This window comes from Rhinolophus hipposideros (genome assembly GCF_964194185.1).
Source record: "Rhinolophus hipposideros genome assembly, chromosome: 1".
Classification (NCBI taxonomy): domain Eukaryota; kingdom Metazoa; phylum Chordata; class Mammalia; order Chiroptera; family Rhinolophidae; genus Rhinolophus; species Rhinolophus hipposideros.
The window spans coordinates 28,676,522-28,693,777 of NC_138047.1; the positions used below are offsets into that span (position 1 = coordinate 28,676,522).

Here is a 17,256-nt window from a genome sequence, read left to right on the forward strand (position 1 = left end):
GCCATGTGGCTGAATGCTTTTATTATCACCTGAAAGTCTGGCAAGAGACTTTCAGAATGAACCGTTCTATTAATATTTTAATTTGACTGTGTGTCTTAATAGGTGTCATCATCATAAAAAAGCAGCGGTTCAAACTCTGCTTCCTAAGTATTAGGCTGAAGTCAATTCAAGGGATTCCATCACATTCCTAAAACTGCCTTTGTCTCTAAGTATCCCTGCCTCAGAGGCCAGTTTATCTTGTCATTATGGATCATTTGGTCTTTTTTTGTAAGAGGTAGGCAAGTTTACATCAGGAGTATGAGGCACTGAAGTTTTTAACATTAATTTCCAGCCAGCACTCTACAGAGAATACAAATTGTATAATGATGGTTTTACATCATCTTTAGTGTCTCTAAGCTCAACATATGAGGTGTGGTCAAAAAATATAGTGAATGTTTAAATTTAAAAAAAATTATTACAGTAAATGACACATAACCATTAATCCCTCTCAAAATACTCCCCCTCGCTTTGACCATACTTATTCCATCATTTTTGCCACTCTCTGAAGCAGTTCTGGAAAAACTTTCGTCTTTATTTCATCCTCCATCATGACGGTGCTCCGTGTCACACATCACTTCTGGTATGGCAATTTCTGTCAAATTAAAACATTACGGTGTGTCCTCATTCACCTTATTCACCAGTTCTGGCACTGTATGACTTCTGGCTCGTCCCCAAAGTCAAAATGATTCAGGACATTGAGGCAGCCGTGACAGCGCAACTAAAGACACTCATGAAAGAGGACTTCCAGAACTGCTTCAGAAAGTGGCAAGAAGGATGGGATAAGTGTGTTCAAAGTGAGGGGGAGTATTTTGAGGGGGATTAGTGGCAATGCATCTTTTACTCTTACCATTTTTTAAAAATGTAAACATTCACCATGTTTTTTGATCATAGCTCGTATATATTTTGAGAGTTTTATGTCTTTAGCACTGAGCTGGATACTGTGGCATAATGTTTTTTAGTACTCTAAATAATAGCCATTATTTATGGGTCACCTAATGTGTGGCAGACATCTGCATATGGTTTTATTATGTACATAACTTCTAATCTTCATAGCAGTCCTCTAAATTAGGTGTTATTCACCCACTTTCTAAATGAGGAAAATGAAACCCAGAATAGTGTGGCAGTTTGCTCAAGGCCATGGAGCTAGCAAAGGTGTATTCAGATCTAGATCTTTTACTTTATAAAATGCGTTATTTGTACTCCATCATTTTAGCTTCTTTTTGGGGAATTAGTGATTCCTAGAACTCTAGGATAGTTGACTTCCAGCTTTCTGTATGTGGGTTATAGAATTTGTAGAGTATTCTTGACGGGTTTTCATTCTTTGTGTTTTCTGCACTGGTTCTTCAAACCTTCAACTTAGAAAGGTGCTGTTAGAGGAGGGTCTTGAGCAGTTTTGTTCTTTATCCTCAGTATGTGGAACTCAGCAGCACCTGGCACCTAGGAGATGCTCATTGATGGATTGTTGAGGGAACGTGTGAAAACCATGGCAGTTTGGACCAGCCTTGACAAACCCCCCGGTATTCAAACTCACGGTATCTAATAAAATGCAAATATACTTCATTACTAGGTAATTATGAAAGGCAAATATGTGATAGAAATAGCATGGTGCATTTTGAAGTAATCTAAATATGTGTTTTGTCTCGCCATTAATGGACGATAGCCTTTAAAAAACCAAGAATGCATTCTTTATGACCATGGAATAGTTCGTGGAGATAATAAGAAGGTAAAGCCCCAGATGTTACCATCCCAAAGTTATCTTTTGACATCAGCAGGACTGAAACACAATACCTGGCATATAGTAGAGACTCAGTGCGTGTTTGTTCAACTTAACTGAACTCAGTCGAATGGCCTTGGGGGCGGTGGGGGGCGGGGGGGGGGGGGTGAAGCAGCATAAATTTTTGACTCCAGGAAAGAGTCCAGTGCTTTGTTTCAGCTGTTTTGTCTTCAGTACCCTGTTCCTCTGGCTCATAGGATTTGGTCAGATATTTTATTATTTACCGTGCTCTGTGCTCTGATGGTGTCATGTAATTCCTCTTGTCTCGCTGACTCCGTTGACATTGTGTGTAGAATGAACTGCGTCTCCCCCTTCTCCGCGCCCTCCCAGCAGCTGACCAGAGCTGCTGGGCCATGTGTAGTATCACTGGCCATCCCGTCTCTGCGGGGCTGCTCTCAGGGATGAAAATACGGCAGTGGGGCTGCTCTCTTTTCACTAAGTGGTCTCTGCTAAAAATGACAACTAAAGGGCATCCAGCCAGGTAAATATTTAAATCTTACAAGTTTCTACTTTTTCTGGATAAAGTAGCACATCAGGTACTTCAAGAGCTTGATGAGGGCCTGTGGGAAAAGTCAGAGCTGTGTGCCCCCTGGGAAGGCAGGTGTGAGGGGAGGGCTGGGGCCGCGTGAATTTCCAGGAGGGGTTTGGAGAGGGGGTGAGGAGTATTTAATGTGGTGGATGGATTCAGGGAGGGTTAGGAACAGTTAAGCTTACAATTAGAGATTACAGATGAGATAAACAATTCATGTTTAGATTATGAATTCAAAATAGGTAGAATACTGTCAGTTACAACTGACTAGCAGAGTGGTTAACATTCTTTAGCAGTGGAGTTTATTTCATCTGTAACCTCTAATTTTAAACTTGATATTCCATGAATTTCTTGCCATTCAGAAACATCATTGAGCCGAACTGAGACCAATGCACTCCTCCAGCTGTGTTCCAACTCGTACACATTTGGGGCATCATTTCCCCTGATTCTGCAGTACAGGGAATTTTTTCTTTATGGCTAAAATAGCAGTTTTGTCACGCTTGACTTAAAAGTGTAAGTTTGAATGATACGGCAGGTTTATTTTGCTTGTGACAGTGCTGCCTTTTTTTGTTCTCCGAAAAGTTGGAGTTCCCTTACCAAAGTACATACTGTAATTACCGTATTTCTCCTCAAGGTCTGGGGCTGTTCTCTTAAGCTTGATTTGTAGGAAACACCTGGCAATTTCTCCTACCTGTTGTACTCTGCAATTTTGATATTTAAATCAGTGCTAGATCAGCTGGGTTCTGTGGTTGGCCCATCTTCACATTAAGGGTTACTCAGAGGAACCTGTCAAAGTTAAAGTTAGCCCGTCAGCTTGTACCTGGTTTTTTTACTTTGCACTCTGTAGTTATAGAATATAATGTGGGTTAGGATTGAAGAAATGCAAACCAGCATGTTGTTAAATGTTTTTGGTTTTTTGTCTAAGCAGTGTCCTGGCAACTCATGAATGTTGTCCCGTCAACTGTATAAACATCTGGGAGTGCTTTCAAATAAAAATTACTGTGATCTCCATGTTCCTCAGCAGGACTGCATACTCTTGTGTCCAGAAGCAGAGATTTCCTTGATTTCTTTTTATGTGTGTGTGTATAAACTTCCTGGTTATCTCATCTAGGATCTAGATCCCAAAATTTAAATTTCAGGGAGAACTTGGGAAAGATTGAGTAAACTCATCTTTAGGGGCTTCCGGATTTTCCTTTGCCTTCGTCTTCTTTCAGGCTCTAGTACTTCTAAGGCATTTGGGATCTGAGGCAAGATGTGGCCAAACAGGGATTGTTGGAAAAGCTCTGGACTCTGGAATTCCAGCTGGAGACCAGAGTTCTGGTCCAATTCTATTACCACCCAGCTCGGCACTCTCGGCTTCACTCAGCTCATCCGTGAGCATCGTGTCAAACCCTGATCTTGAAGGCGCCTATGAAAGCTTCATGACTTGCTGTGTATCACTGACCTGCGTAGAGATGATATGAGGCCTGTCAGCTGTGCAGGAAACCGCCTGTGACACAGTGAGCATTAGAAGCAGACCTCGAGTTATGACTTGGTCATAGAGGAAATATGAAAATATCTTCCTCGTGTTAAACTTGGTAGGGACACTGTGACACATGATTCCTGCTGCTTGGGTTCCACATGGAACACGCAGTCAACCTCCTCTTTCCCCCATGGTCCTGTTTAGACCCCGAAGTGTGTGGAGAAGACACACAGCGGCTGCTGGCAGAGGGCACCTCCACTCGGGGGTCCCTCGACGCCGGTCGCTTCTCCTCACAAGTTCCTACAGCACCTGGATCGTGCTGGTGGGGAGACTCACATTGGTGGCTGCGTGTGTGTCTCCCTGACTTCTGGGAGGGGGTCCAACGGCCACAGCCAAGAGAGCTCTGGGGCGTCTTAATGGTTGTCACAGAAGAAGGACCAGATAATTGAAATAGCATTTAAGGTTCCATAGGCATTTCTTTAATCAAGCACCCAGTGAGAGGTCCGGAGTTACATGCAGGAAGCCATTGGCTGATGTAGGAAAAATTGCTTCACTTCAAAGCCTTGTTGAGAATCAGTCTCTGTGAATAAGTGATTAGGTTTTGCCTCAAGTGTATATATGACTGTTCTTGTTTTTCCTTTCCTTTTATCTGTGATTAGCTAGTAAAGCTGACTAGATGCTATTTTTATTGGTGTTGGTCTTTGCAAATTTATTGAAATAGTTGAATTCAAAATAGTTTTCATTCTGATGCTAGAAGCTGATTTGAAAAGTATTCTGACTTTTCATTAATTTTGGTCTCTCTTCCTCCTCTCACTTAATTATTTTGCTTACTCTTTCTTTCCCTATGGAATCAAATTTTTTTTTTTTTGTAACTGGAAAAGCTTTTTTATTTTGGGATTCTATATTGTTTACATATCTTCCTGACAAGGCTGTAGCCATTGGAGATTGTTCTGAGGCAGGGATTACAAAACCAAATGTCCCCAGAGCAGGACCTTCCGAAAGCGAGGAGCAGCACCTGGTGAGTGTCCGGAAGCGAGAGGCCTGAGCCCCAGGCACGGGAGCCGTAGGTCCCACCTGTCCGGCCGGCCATGCTCCCGCAGAGGGGGACCATTGTGGGGCCGGTGGGGCCGAACATCTGATTTCTCAAGAGAAGCTGGAAATACGTATTTTTTCCTTTGTGGTACATGTTTGAAATGTAAAAATTATTATATGTTGCCTCTAATTAAAAAAAAAAGAAAGAAAGAAAATGCATGGATCAAACAAAACACGTCCATGACCCAGATTATGCTCACAGATGGCCAATTTGCAGCCTTTGTTCTAAAGGGAAAGTTTTGCTTTTTCAAAAAATATCAATCTAAGCAGAGTGTATGGTTGCTGATTTGGCTGAAAGTTGAAATATACTATTTTTCATTACCTTTAACAAAGAACTACCACTTACTTAACTGTAGAGTTCAGATGAGTCAGTTGTAACACATAACTCTTAACTGCATGTTATAACTCTGTCCTGCTATTTTGTAGTATTGTAGGTAAAGAGTAGACTTTTAAAAAGAAAATGTAGTTTTAGGCTAATAATCTTTAGCCAGGTGTCTAATTTTGATGTATGATTTTCTCAGATCTCTAAATAGCAGTATTCTCAATTGAACCTAGAAGAATCTATTAAACTATAACTATAGGTATTTTTCAGAATCCTTAAATGTATTAGCAATTTAGGGTTGAGAAAATTGAAAATGAATCTTGTCTCTCGTTACTTATCAGATTCTCGTATTTTTTTTTTCTTTCTTTAAAGATTTGAACATGGAATTCAATCCTTCAGACCATCCTCGAGCCAGCACAATATTCCTCAGTAAATCTCAGACGGACGGTAGGTTACTAATTTATGTTTCTTTAAAAAAAAAAAAAAAAGGCCCATGTTGATAACTAGCCTAAGTCTTGATTTTCCACTAGATGTGTTTCTCAAGGTAATCAGCTGTGTACATTCTGTAGCCGTAGTTTCTACCCTGAGAGTCAGAAATTTTCCTTTAAGAATTGATATCTGAACAGCAACAAAAATAAATAATAAATAAAACAAAAACCAAAAAAGTGAAGTGAAAAAAGAATTGATATCTGCCCAAATTCTTTAAAGATCAGAAATGTTTGTTTCTTCAGATAGTATGTGAAAGAAAGCAAATATAATCCTTAAAGCATCATTATCTTTATGTCATTTGAGAGTGGAGTTGAACCTGTACACTGGGGTAGCTCTTTTAGCCAAACTTTGACTAACGGGTTTTTTTCTCTAGTCTTTGTGTTTTGTCCCAGGTGTGTGGGGAATTTCTCCTGGGGGGTTTTCACTCTTTTCCGCACCTGGCTTATCTCACTGTTCCCTGGGCGTTGACTACAAAGGAGAGGGCAAACTTAACATGGTACAGTGAAGATGAACTTTCTCAGTAGATTCCTACAGAAGAGAGTAGCAGGAGAAATGTGTTATATTGTCATGTAGTAACCAAGATCTTATATTATATTGCTAGAGTCCTATGTGATTCTATCGCTGAGTCTTTTAGCAAATTGCAAAACTCTAATTTAGAGTAGATCGTGAATTGACTAGAAAGTAATCCAACATATTTAAGACGATAAATTCATTATAAGAGCTGGTAACTCCTCAATAATGGTTAGGTAACAATTTTGACATTGGTATAATGCTGATATAATATTGATGACCTTTAATTTAGCAGGCCACTAACTTGATTTCAGAGAATTTGGTGCATTTATAAAAAAATCAGTGTTTTCGAAAGTAAGAATAAAGCATTATAGGCTTTAAATACTTGTAAGTCTTGAATGTATTTGTTAAAAATAAAATGTTTTTTTTTCTTGGCCTGGTAAAGTGGGAATCCATTGGGAGTGGCAGGATATTCAAGGGAAGGAAAGGGACAGTGGGGATGAGGGTTTAGGATGATGGAAAATGAGAATCAACCATTTCTTTTGCATTGAATGATAGTACTATAAAAACAAGTTACATGGCTGGCATATTTTCAGGTTTGGTTCTTGCTTCCAGTGAATTCAGACCACTATCTTTCTGAAAATTTTCTACTACATTCACATGGAATTGCATCTACGTAGAGACGTAGATGACGCATACCTTGATTGTCATGGTGAAAGGAAATTCCGTGATTGTCTAACCTAACAGAAAGAGTCAGGGAAGTATATATATTCCCCGTCACCTCTGCTCCAGATCTCATTCTTGATTCCTTTTCTGGAACATCAGGATATCAGTTACTGTGATCCTTCAACACGACCCTTCATCTTTACATTCAACATGTAAAACCTACTTGAGTCTCACAGGTTAACACAAGTAAAGGAAAAATACCCAACTCCCTCTCTGAGCTGTTCCTCTCTCCTCTGTTTAGTGAAAGCGTCTGTACCATCTGGAATTCTTCTCTTTCCATCACTATCCACTGGAATCCTCCACCACCACCAAACAGGCCTAGAATCTCAGGCTAGCCCTAGACCTCTCATGCAGTGCTTGCTGCCATTCCCTATTCCTTCTTTTTTGGCTTTCTGTCTTCAAACAGGCCAATTTGCTGAAAACAAGTCCATCTAATGAACAATTGCTTTATAAATAATTAAAAGAAATGGATTTCTAAAATGGACTAATTGGATAACTTTAATGAGTTAATTCTTTGGTGAATTGATTATCAGAGAATTGGCTATTTGGGGAATTTGTCCTGAGAATCCCTCCTTGAAGGTCCTTCTGAGATGTCATAATCAACTTTTTCTCCATTCATCCCTTTAATGTTAGTGTTTTCTAGGGTTCTGTGTTTTACCCTCCTGTCTTTTGGGTCTGCACATGCATCCTTGTGGCTTCCATGCCAACTCTAATGCCTAGCCAGAGTTTTCTCTGCAGCGTTCAAAAGCCATAGATGCAGCTGCCTGCTGGGCATCCTCCCAATGGAGGTGGTAGGTTCCTCTAACTCAGTGTGTCCCAAACAGAGCTTAGTAACTGCAGTTAACCTCCTGCATTTCCCACCCTGCTCAGGTCCCCAGGTCAGGGATGACCTTGAATTCTCCTCCTCTTCTCCCTTCCCAATTCTCACACCTGGCAGTGATGCCAGGGCTGACTCACGGGCTTGTGGGAGCTGATTCTGCACATTTCTTCCAAGCTCCAAATTCAGTGGCACATTGGGAGTTTGACATCGTCATTACGGGAGTTTTGATACCGTGGAAATTGGCGACTGCTACATATCAGGGCATTCTTTCTGTTTTTTTTTTTTTTTAAGGCAGCACACCATGGCATCCAGGTAATCGACAGTCTATTAATTTTTACCTCTTAAATATCCCTTGAGTCCGACTACTCTTTCCCATTCCCATTGCTGTCACTTTAGTTTAGACACATAATTTCTCACCTGGGTTACTGCAGCAGCCTCTGGACTGCCCTCTGACCTTCTTCCTTTCCAGTCCTATGTCTGCTGCTGCTAGGTGAAGAGACTTCCTGCAAATCAGATCTGATTATGTCGCTTGCTTGCTTAAACTTGCTTGAACACTGCCCCCAGCCCCAGCCCCACCCCTGCCACACACACACTTCTAAGAGTACCAGAGCAGTTCAAAATGGTGGGTCCCACTGACTCCCAGTGTGTTTTTTAATTGGGAAGAAATGTAATCACAGCACCTTTTAGGTCCCTTTCTTTTGAATCTGGTGATCTCTCTTCTTCAGGCTGATGTAGTCCTTTCGCAGTTTAGAGTAGGTTTGTGGGTAGGAGGCTGCTACTGGGGTGATGACAGTTACGTTAGGGCAGCTGCTGCCTGGGATCACAGCCATGTACGCGTGCCTTGACAGCTCTTCTCTGCAGACCCTTCATCCTCTCCCTTCCCCACCATTCAGTGGCCTGACAAACAAGCTCTGTCTGCCGTGCCCCCTGCCTGTCAACTGTTCATTATTCTGATTTAGATGGTACCTGCTTTAAGTCATTAGCAGTTTCTTGACTGTTAAATTCCTTTCCTCTGATAATCAAAGAGATCTAGGCTGGACGTGGCCCCTTTTCTCAGTGTTCAAAGACTGGAAACATACCAGAATGATCACGGAATGCTTGCTAATTAGACCCCCCAGCCGCTGAAGTTTAGAGAGGTTCTGCCCAAGCCACACTATCTGCTGTCAGTCACTTTTTCATAAAAACGGATGTGATTGCAGAATTTCTTTGTATGACAGCCATTCAACAAAGAAAGGGTTCCTCATGGGGCAGGGGTGGCGCTGGAGTTGCCCGGGGAGGGAGAAAATGGTTCGCTTGGCCTGCTTGGCTCTTCGTGCTATCACTTGTGCTTGTGGGAAAGAATTGCCGTTCCAAGTCTTTTCCTTTTCTGTACTATTTTAATTCACTGTTTACAAAGACATGAGTTCCTACACTTAGGTATCAGGAGGAAGCAGCCAAACGACATCTTTTTAAATTTTAATTAATATGGTTTTTAGAGGTTCTTTGCCTTAAAAAGAATTTGGACAAAAATAAAACCGTGTGTTTGTGTGTTTCTCAAGAGTTCTTTGAAATAATTAAAGATATAAAATCCGCTGTCCTTTGAGTGATTTAAAGCCAAAGTAGAAACATTAAAATTAAAAAATATGAGCCATGGTTTTCTTCACATTCTTTCATAAATATGGAAATTAAAAAAATGTTTTGTGGACTTCCTTTGTTTGGGGTCATGTTTTTGTTCCTGGGCCGCGTTGAACTTGTACATCATGAGGACCAGCCTTTCTGGTCCCTGCGCATCTGGCATTTAGCAGTAGCCGATCCTTGGGCCCTGTCGGGGAGCCTTTCCATCAGAGCGTCCCATGCCCTTCCTGTGCTCACCTCTCTGTGTTTTTGTGTCCCCAGTTCTCTTTTTCACTCGCGCGCGTGCTTGTTCCAGGATGCCCCTCCCTCCAGCTCCCTGTCAGTCACTGTGTGTCTCCCTGTGGCTTATCAGGTCCCATAGGGAATACTTTTGCAGTTAGATATTAAAGAATCCACAGGATCCCAGAGCTTTTACACCAGTAATTTTCATATTATCTTTCCTGTGTACCATGGAAAACAAGTTTGAAAAACTATGAACTCCCTTGCACATTTTTATGTTGACTGTAAAAAATTTTCATCCTATCAAAGGATGTAATTTCTGATGCATTGTAAACATTGATACTTTAAAATAAAACTACCCTTATGTTTAAAAATGTTTCAAATAAAATGTCAACATCATAGTGATTTGATAATCATCAATCATTTAAAAATGTACGAACATGCTCTTCTTTGACAGTTGGAAATTTCATATCCTTTCTTTTTTTATCTTCAACCTGTATTCCCCTGCCATTTTGTCCATAGAGTTTCATCCTAATGTAATATATTTTGATGTCTAGAAGTTATTACACTGTCATACTTCTATGAAAATGTGGACCTAAATTTAATTTTTTATAATTAGAAGTGTCTAAATGTTAAAAATAAAATCTGGATTGAGGTAGCATTATTATTGTCATTAGCCCTCAGTTGATCAAAACAACGCAAACATATCAAAATTTGAATGAAGAGTAATTAAATAGAAAAGTGAAATAATTTTTAGGAAAACATTTCTTACTGAGATGTTCTATGGATGGATAATACATATTACGAGAACGAGGCTCTCGTCATCATTAAATTCTTTGTTCTTGTAGTTTTTGAGGAACTTCATTCATCTACATAAATAGAAAGGGATAGAAGGAGTTTTGATATAGTAATATCATTGAATTCTTTCTATTCCATCTGATTTATATATCAAAAAATCTCCAAGGAATTTGTCATCTAAAGTAATTCCTAATAACTACAGTTCAGTCTTGTTCTCCTTCAATTTTGTTTACAATAAGGAATTGGAATCCACTTGATTTGCAAAAGAGTTTCTCACCCAGTTATAGTAGCTTCTCACTTTTGTAGGTTCTAGGAAGTACACCAAAAAGGCTTTACCTGACATGCAAATAATCTTTAATTACATCCGCTCCTCTTTTCATTGGTGGCACCTGGTTTAACCTATACACTCAAGAGCCATTGGAAAATGAATCTGATTCATTTCAGAACTCATTCCTTGATTTCCTTTGACCTCGTTACAGTCTGCGTACCCCTCTGTGGAAGCTGTGACTCTCATTGTGTGACTATCATTTATTGCACGTTTTGCATGCGTTTAAATCTATATGCCATGTACAGTGACTAACCCATAGAAAGAATTTAAATGTCTGTTGAATGAAAGATCCTCACCTGTGCTTTTCCTTTGAACTAATGTTTTCAGCTTTTCTTTTGATTTAAATATGTTTTTGTCAGAATGTCACATGTCCTTCATATGACCTTGGTGGCAAAGCTAGGCATCATTGTTGAACCTTAGTCAGTCATATCAGACTTATTTTCTGTCAGAAAAGGTCTGATTTCTTTCTTTTCTCCCTCAATTCATATAACATGGTAGCACATATGCCCGTGACCCCCATCACTCTTCTAATCCTGCTGCCAGCCTGCTGTGGCTTCCTGCTTGGCCACGCTCTCCATGCTCTGCTCCCCTGGGCCTCTCCCTTGGAGCTGTGTCTCTGATGGGAGTCTAACCACTGAAGATGCGTGGTCCTTATGGGAATCGTCACCACTGTGTGTGATGCCTGCAGATACGAAGCCAGACGTCCTCCGAGACCCCAGTAGAAATGTCCACAGAACAGGAAGATCCAGGCCGTGCCGCAGGTTACCTGCCTCACCCCCATGTCCCTTTGTTCCTATGTCCAGTGCCCTGGGAGAGGTCTTCCATGTGGGTGGGTGCACATCCAGGGTGGGTTGGCACGCCATTTTCTGTGGAAAGGGGGGAAAAGTCCTTGTGAAGGAGGAGGTAGAGAGGGAACCCCAGCATCTTCAAGACCTCCTTGAACACCTGGTTTTAAGATCGCTGCCCTAGTCCAGCCCTGAGTTATTTGAGCAGATCATTTCAGGGATAGAGTTACAAAGACCGGTATTGGCTTAAAAAAAAAATCAAATGGTAACCTCACCACCACGTACCAGAATAAATTTCTGGGGGGTTAACTAGTTGTAGGCAAACCGTGATGATCGTACAGTTGTCCCTTGAACAACAGGGGAGTTAGGGACGCTGACTTTCTGTGCCGTTGAAAATCACGTGTAACTTTTGACTCCCCAAAACTTAACTACTAATAGCCTACTGTTGACTGGAAGCCTTACCAATAATACAGACAGTCAATTAATACATATTTTGTATGTTATATGTATTCTGTACTATATTCTTACAATAAAGGAAGCTAGAGAGAAGGAAATGATATTACGAAAAATCATAAGGAAAACACATTTACAGTATTTGTTGAAAAAAATTGCATATAAATGGACTAGTTCATATCTGTGTTGTTCAGGGGTCAACTGATAAACATTGAAACAATGTGAGTTTTAGTCTTAGAATGAGGAAGCAGGCATGTAAGTTTATAACAGCAATGGAAGAAATTGCCTAAAAATGAAAATTTATGTCAAAATGCATCCTAAAAGTTAAATCATCAAATGGGAAAAATATTGTAATGCATATGACAAAGAATTAATACCTTTATGTGTTAAGGAATTGTTATGCAACCAATGAAAATACTAACACACTGACAGAAAAATGCACAGTATTACTATGTTTATGCATGTGCACATGTATATTTGTACATATTTATATATAAATATTAATTTGCAAAAATGCATATAACACATCTGTGTAAGTATGCATAGAGAAATAACTCCCTTTGAGAAGATGCACACCAAAACATTAATAGTGGTTATCTCTGGGTTTTTGGGTGATACATTTTTCTTTATGTTTCTCGGTATTTCCCAAATTTAAATTTGTACTTTTTTTCTTTTTACTGCCCTGTTTTCCAGTTTTTCCAAACTAAGCGTGCATTTCTTTTATAATCAGAAAAATGTTTTACAAGAATTCACTTTATTTAGGTGTCTGTGCTTCTGAGGAAGTCCTCTGGCCCTGGGTTTTCTCCAAGTTAAACCGAAAACGTCTGAAGTTAGTTGACAGTTAATTAGATAGATACTTGCTCTTTAAATGGTTCTCCTTAAGCTCTACCTACTTCCACTTCTCTCCCCTAGAATTTCTGCGCTCCACAACTGGTCTACTCTAGACATCTTTGAAATTTTTTCTTTTCATTTTTGTTTCATCTGCCACGGTTGCTTAGACTTCACTTTGAATGTCCAGAATGTCCCTCTGAGCCCAGGTTTAGAAATAAACACAAGTCCAGAGGAATTCAGAGTAGGCCGAGTTGTTGGGAGGCGCTACCCTCCCGCAGTGCAGGAGGTGAGCCTTTTGGGAAGGGATGACCTTACTTGGGTGCCTAGTGCAGGCCCGAAGGGTGGGGTCAGTTTTCCCGCCAGTCTGTGGCCTAGTCATTCACGACTTACCCCCTGGTCAGGCCGTGAGTTCCGCAGGGCAGGATCCCCAGAATATCTTTGCAGTTATCTCCATGTTACGCTCCTGACAGGGCACAACACTTGTGTTTCGAATTCAGTAATGATGATTTCATTGAATTATGGAAAACTATGGGAATTTTATGGTATTCTCAGACTGATTTTAAGAAAAATTAATATTGAACTTTTGCTTGTTCAAAGCCTGGTCTATGTCACCCACCGGGAAAAAGAAAGGAAAATAAAACCTTTTCTTTTGAACCAGATTTCTGTGGTCTCCATTGGCTCTGCTATCTCAGTCATCAGTCTTACATCTCAAAACAAAATTCTGTAATTCTTTGCTTCATTGTTGAGACCTCTTACTTGCGTGGCCTGCCAGTCTTTCACATCAGCATAATTAATAAGCTAAGTAATTTTTCTTTGTGCAATGGCTTACCTCTGTTCATATCAGATCCTAATGATCTGTTGTCAAACGGAATTCATTTCATTCAGTCAGATTCCTGCCCCAGGAAGGAGGGTGGTGCAGAGGAAAGAGCCTGAGGAGCCCAACTCACTGCCCTCTGCTCACTCCTTCTCTGGGCCTGTGGGGGCAGCTTCCTAGTTTTCAAAGGAAGGATGTTGGATTACATCTTAGGATCTTTTTAGTCCTAACATCCTATGGCTAATGGTGGCTGACACTTGCCAGTAGGAAGCCTGTTTTAGAAACAAGGGAAACCAAGGTAATTTTTTAAAAGCCTGTCTATAACAGATGTTAGCTGAAATTGCATTTAGATTGTTAACAAATCCTCAATATTTAAGCATTGAGTTTTTTCAGAAAGTTGTATTTTTAAGAGTGGGAGTGTCCCAGGCAGCCTTAGTGATATTTGTTTAATCCCTCATTGCAAACACTGCCATTTACTCCTCACTCCCCTTTTTATCCGGAGAACACTTTTAATGCCAATGGTAGTGTTTTTGCTGATTTTAGATGGCTTGTTTTTAAAGCCTCTAGTGCGTTTTCTATTAAGTCATTATGGACTATTGCATTAGCTAATTAAAAATCCTCTTAACAAACCATCATAGATGGGATTAAAGAAGACAGCTATTATTCTTCTCCCGGGGAGGTGAGATTTATTATCCATATCAATTTATTGCCTGTTTTTCCAACAAAGCAAATATAACTATTAGTGGACTATTAGTGCTTTCAATTATGCAGGAAGGTTGAGAACTCCAGAGATTTTGATATATGCTATTAGTAACCAAAAATGTTCAGGTTTAAAAATGATTAAAGCCAGTATCAGAAATATCAGTTGGGATATTGCTTGTATCATTACATGAAATGGCTAAAGCCATTTGAACTTCAGAGCTGATTAATGGCCTTAGTGGTTTCAAATTTATTTTAAAAACAGATTTAGAATTGGGTCATTTTATTTGTCGTATTTTGGTGATACCAGGGTAAGAGATTCCACAATTTTATTATGTTTCTCCCCATAGTAGTGTCTTAATTCTGCTCCAGCTAGCCTAGGAGAAAAGGAAGAATTCATTGTAAGGGTACGAGAGTATCTCAGAAACCTTATGGGTCACTGGAACTACAGGCTAAGAGCCATTGGGAACTAAGGAATTACCTGCCCAGCCCCTTCATTCTTCTCTGCATGCCAACCGTGTTGACTGTCCTCAAGGCCACCCCCAGTTTCAGTGCTTTAGTCGGAGAAGCATAGCACTCGGAATATAGTGGTACTCATGGCTGTGACCTACTACCAAGACAGTACACAAAGCAGAGCCAGTACAAGGAAAAGGTGCGTGGGTGGAGTTCCGAGGAAGCCAGGTGCGGGCTTCCAACAGTCCTCCAAGTGGAGTCACCCAGGTGCGCCAGGGAAGGTCCTCGGAGACCCAGTGCTCAGGATTTGTATTGAGGACTGGCTAGGTAGGCAGCCACTGCCTGGTATATACCAAATTGCAGACTCCCAGGAGGAAAGCAGATGCTCAGCGTACACCATATTGTTTGTATAGTTTGGCACAGTGAGCCACTCTTATTGGTTAGGGAATGGTGGGAACCCTCCCAAAAATCCGTGTTCCCAGTTGCCAGCTAAGGACCTCCCTTGCAAGTAGTAGGCCTTTTCAGATATGGCAATCAGACCTGCTGTGTTTAACTCTCTGCAAAGCAGGAGATGCACCCCACCCAACCCCATACCTTCAGGGAAGGCTCTAGCCGTCAGGAACCAGCATCTCGAATTCTTCCTGTTTGTGTGGAGACGGGCAGTTGCTTTGGGGACTTAGGAGACAGTCCAGAAGGAAGTCAGTCATAGGGACATATGTGGAAAAGCCTCTCAGATAAACATTAGGCTGGATTTTTCAGAGACCCTCTTGGGGCGACCTTACAAACTAATACAGGACGGTGGTTTCTGATTCAGGCCCTGTGAACTCAGATTTCAGAGCAGACTCAGCAGGTTCCGTGGCTCTGAGGGAACTTGTGCAGGTAGGTGTTCATTTGTATGAAAACAGTGAGTGCCTGAGCTATTCGTAATAGATTCGGATACCTTGTCCTTACGTGTTTTGTAATAATAGTTTTAGCGAGCTTTTGTTTTTTACTGTTCTAATTGGAACAAGTTGGGGTTCGTGGAAATGACCTGATTCTTCCCTGCGATTTATCCTTGGAGGAGACGTGCAAGAATAGCATCCAGTTTTGTAATATTCCTATTTGTGGACTGTGATGTTGTTTTTATTTGTTTTAGAGCTTTCTTGTTAAAACATTAGTCAAAACATTGACAGTTCTATATTTCAGCCCTCTCATATTTTAAAATAATACCTCATCTTTTCAGTAGTACCCATATAACAAGCTCTTATATTTCTAAAGGCACAGATGTCTTTTATCTGCTGAAGGTGGTGATGTAGAGTGTTGAGGTGACCTCGGAGGTGACTCCCATAATTGGGAGACACAAAGCCTCTGCTCAAATCTGTTGCTCGGTGCCCTAGGAATGACTAAGTGTTACGTGTGGAATTTGGTGGAAACCCAGTCAGGTCTACTGCCTGTACAGAAAGTGTTCTCAGATTCCATTAGCCAGTAGGAAATCATCATAGAAATGTCAGCATACCCCTGTGTGTGAGAGCAAACCTTGACTAGATATACAATAATTTACTATTGAAATAATTTACGGAAAATACATACGTGTACACCCCCCCCCCCATATACATGCATGCACAAACACACAAAGTGTATAGTGTCAGGAAGTTAAAACCCAGTGCTTCCTGCCAGCCCCTCATTTTTCTTTTGTTACGGTGCACATGTGGACGCTTGTTTCGAGTTGGGTCACAAGTGAGCACGCAGCATCCGCACTGCCCAGCAGATACAGTCCGCGCTGTTGTTGGTGCGCTCCAGCCAGCTCCCGGCTTGCTGGTCCGGCCTCAGGTGTGGCCAGGTGTCCTGCAGGCCGTGTGTGGTTGGTGCGTGCCAGCAGCCTTGCAGACGGCTCCATCTGTGGCCGCATACAGGCAGGCACCTTCTCCCAGCAGTGCCTTCAGGCTGGTTTTTGCTTTTGTTCCCTGAGTAGCAGCTTTGAGATAGAAAGAGCGACAGCAGTCATTCCAGGGAGCATAGCACTTCGAAGGACTCCAAACAGAACGTAAACCAGGATAACAGTTCCCAGATCCCTGGGCTTGAAACTAGTGAAACTGCATTTGGGGTGTGGACTGGGGCTGGGGGTGGGGCAGTGCTCCTCAAATGATAAACTGGGTTTGTACCTGGCGTTTTAGGACACCCAGAGGTAGCATTATTGATTCTCAGGGACCCAGGATGTCATGTCCTTGAAGGAAACCTATTCTTTATACGTATCTTCTACAATGACCCACTCAGTAAGTGTGTTGACTGTTTAGTATATATCCTCAAAAGTAAGTGTTCAGGAAAGAAAATGCAAAATCCAATGATACTAGGTCATGGAAAAGCTCTTCTGGGTTCCTTGTCACCCTTGTACATCTCGGGGGCTGAGGGCCCCTATTCTAAGGAACACTACGATGGGGGGGGTGGAGGGGCAGAAGAGGCGGAGCCACTCAGTGCAGCCAACAGTGTAAGAGTCCATCTCCGATAGGACAGTGTTTGGTA

The 17,256-nt window shown here is 41.3% G+C and overlaps 1 protein-coding gene across 2 annotated transcripts in view; it reads left to right on the forward strand.

Moving 5' to 3' along the window:
* CCNY (cyclin Y) overlaps positions 1-17,256 on the forward strand; it is a 188,601-nt gene that overhangs the window by 118,618 nt on the left and 52,727 nt on the right. For both annotated transcript variants that reach the window (XM_081048606.1, XM_081048607.1), the window contains exon 2: positions 5,591-5,665. In XM_081048606.1, coding sequence (XP_080904732.1) covers positions 5,591-5,665 — 75 coding nt within the window. The remainder of the gene's footprint in view (positions 1-5,590; positions 5,666-17,256) is intronic.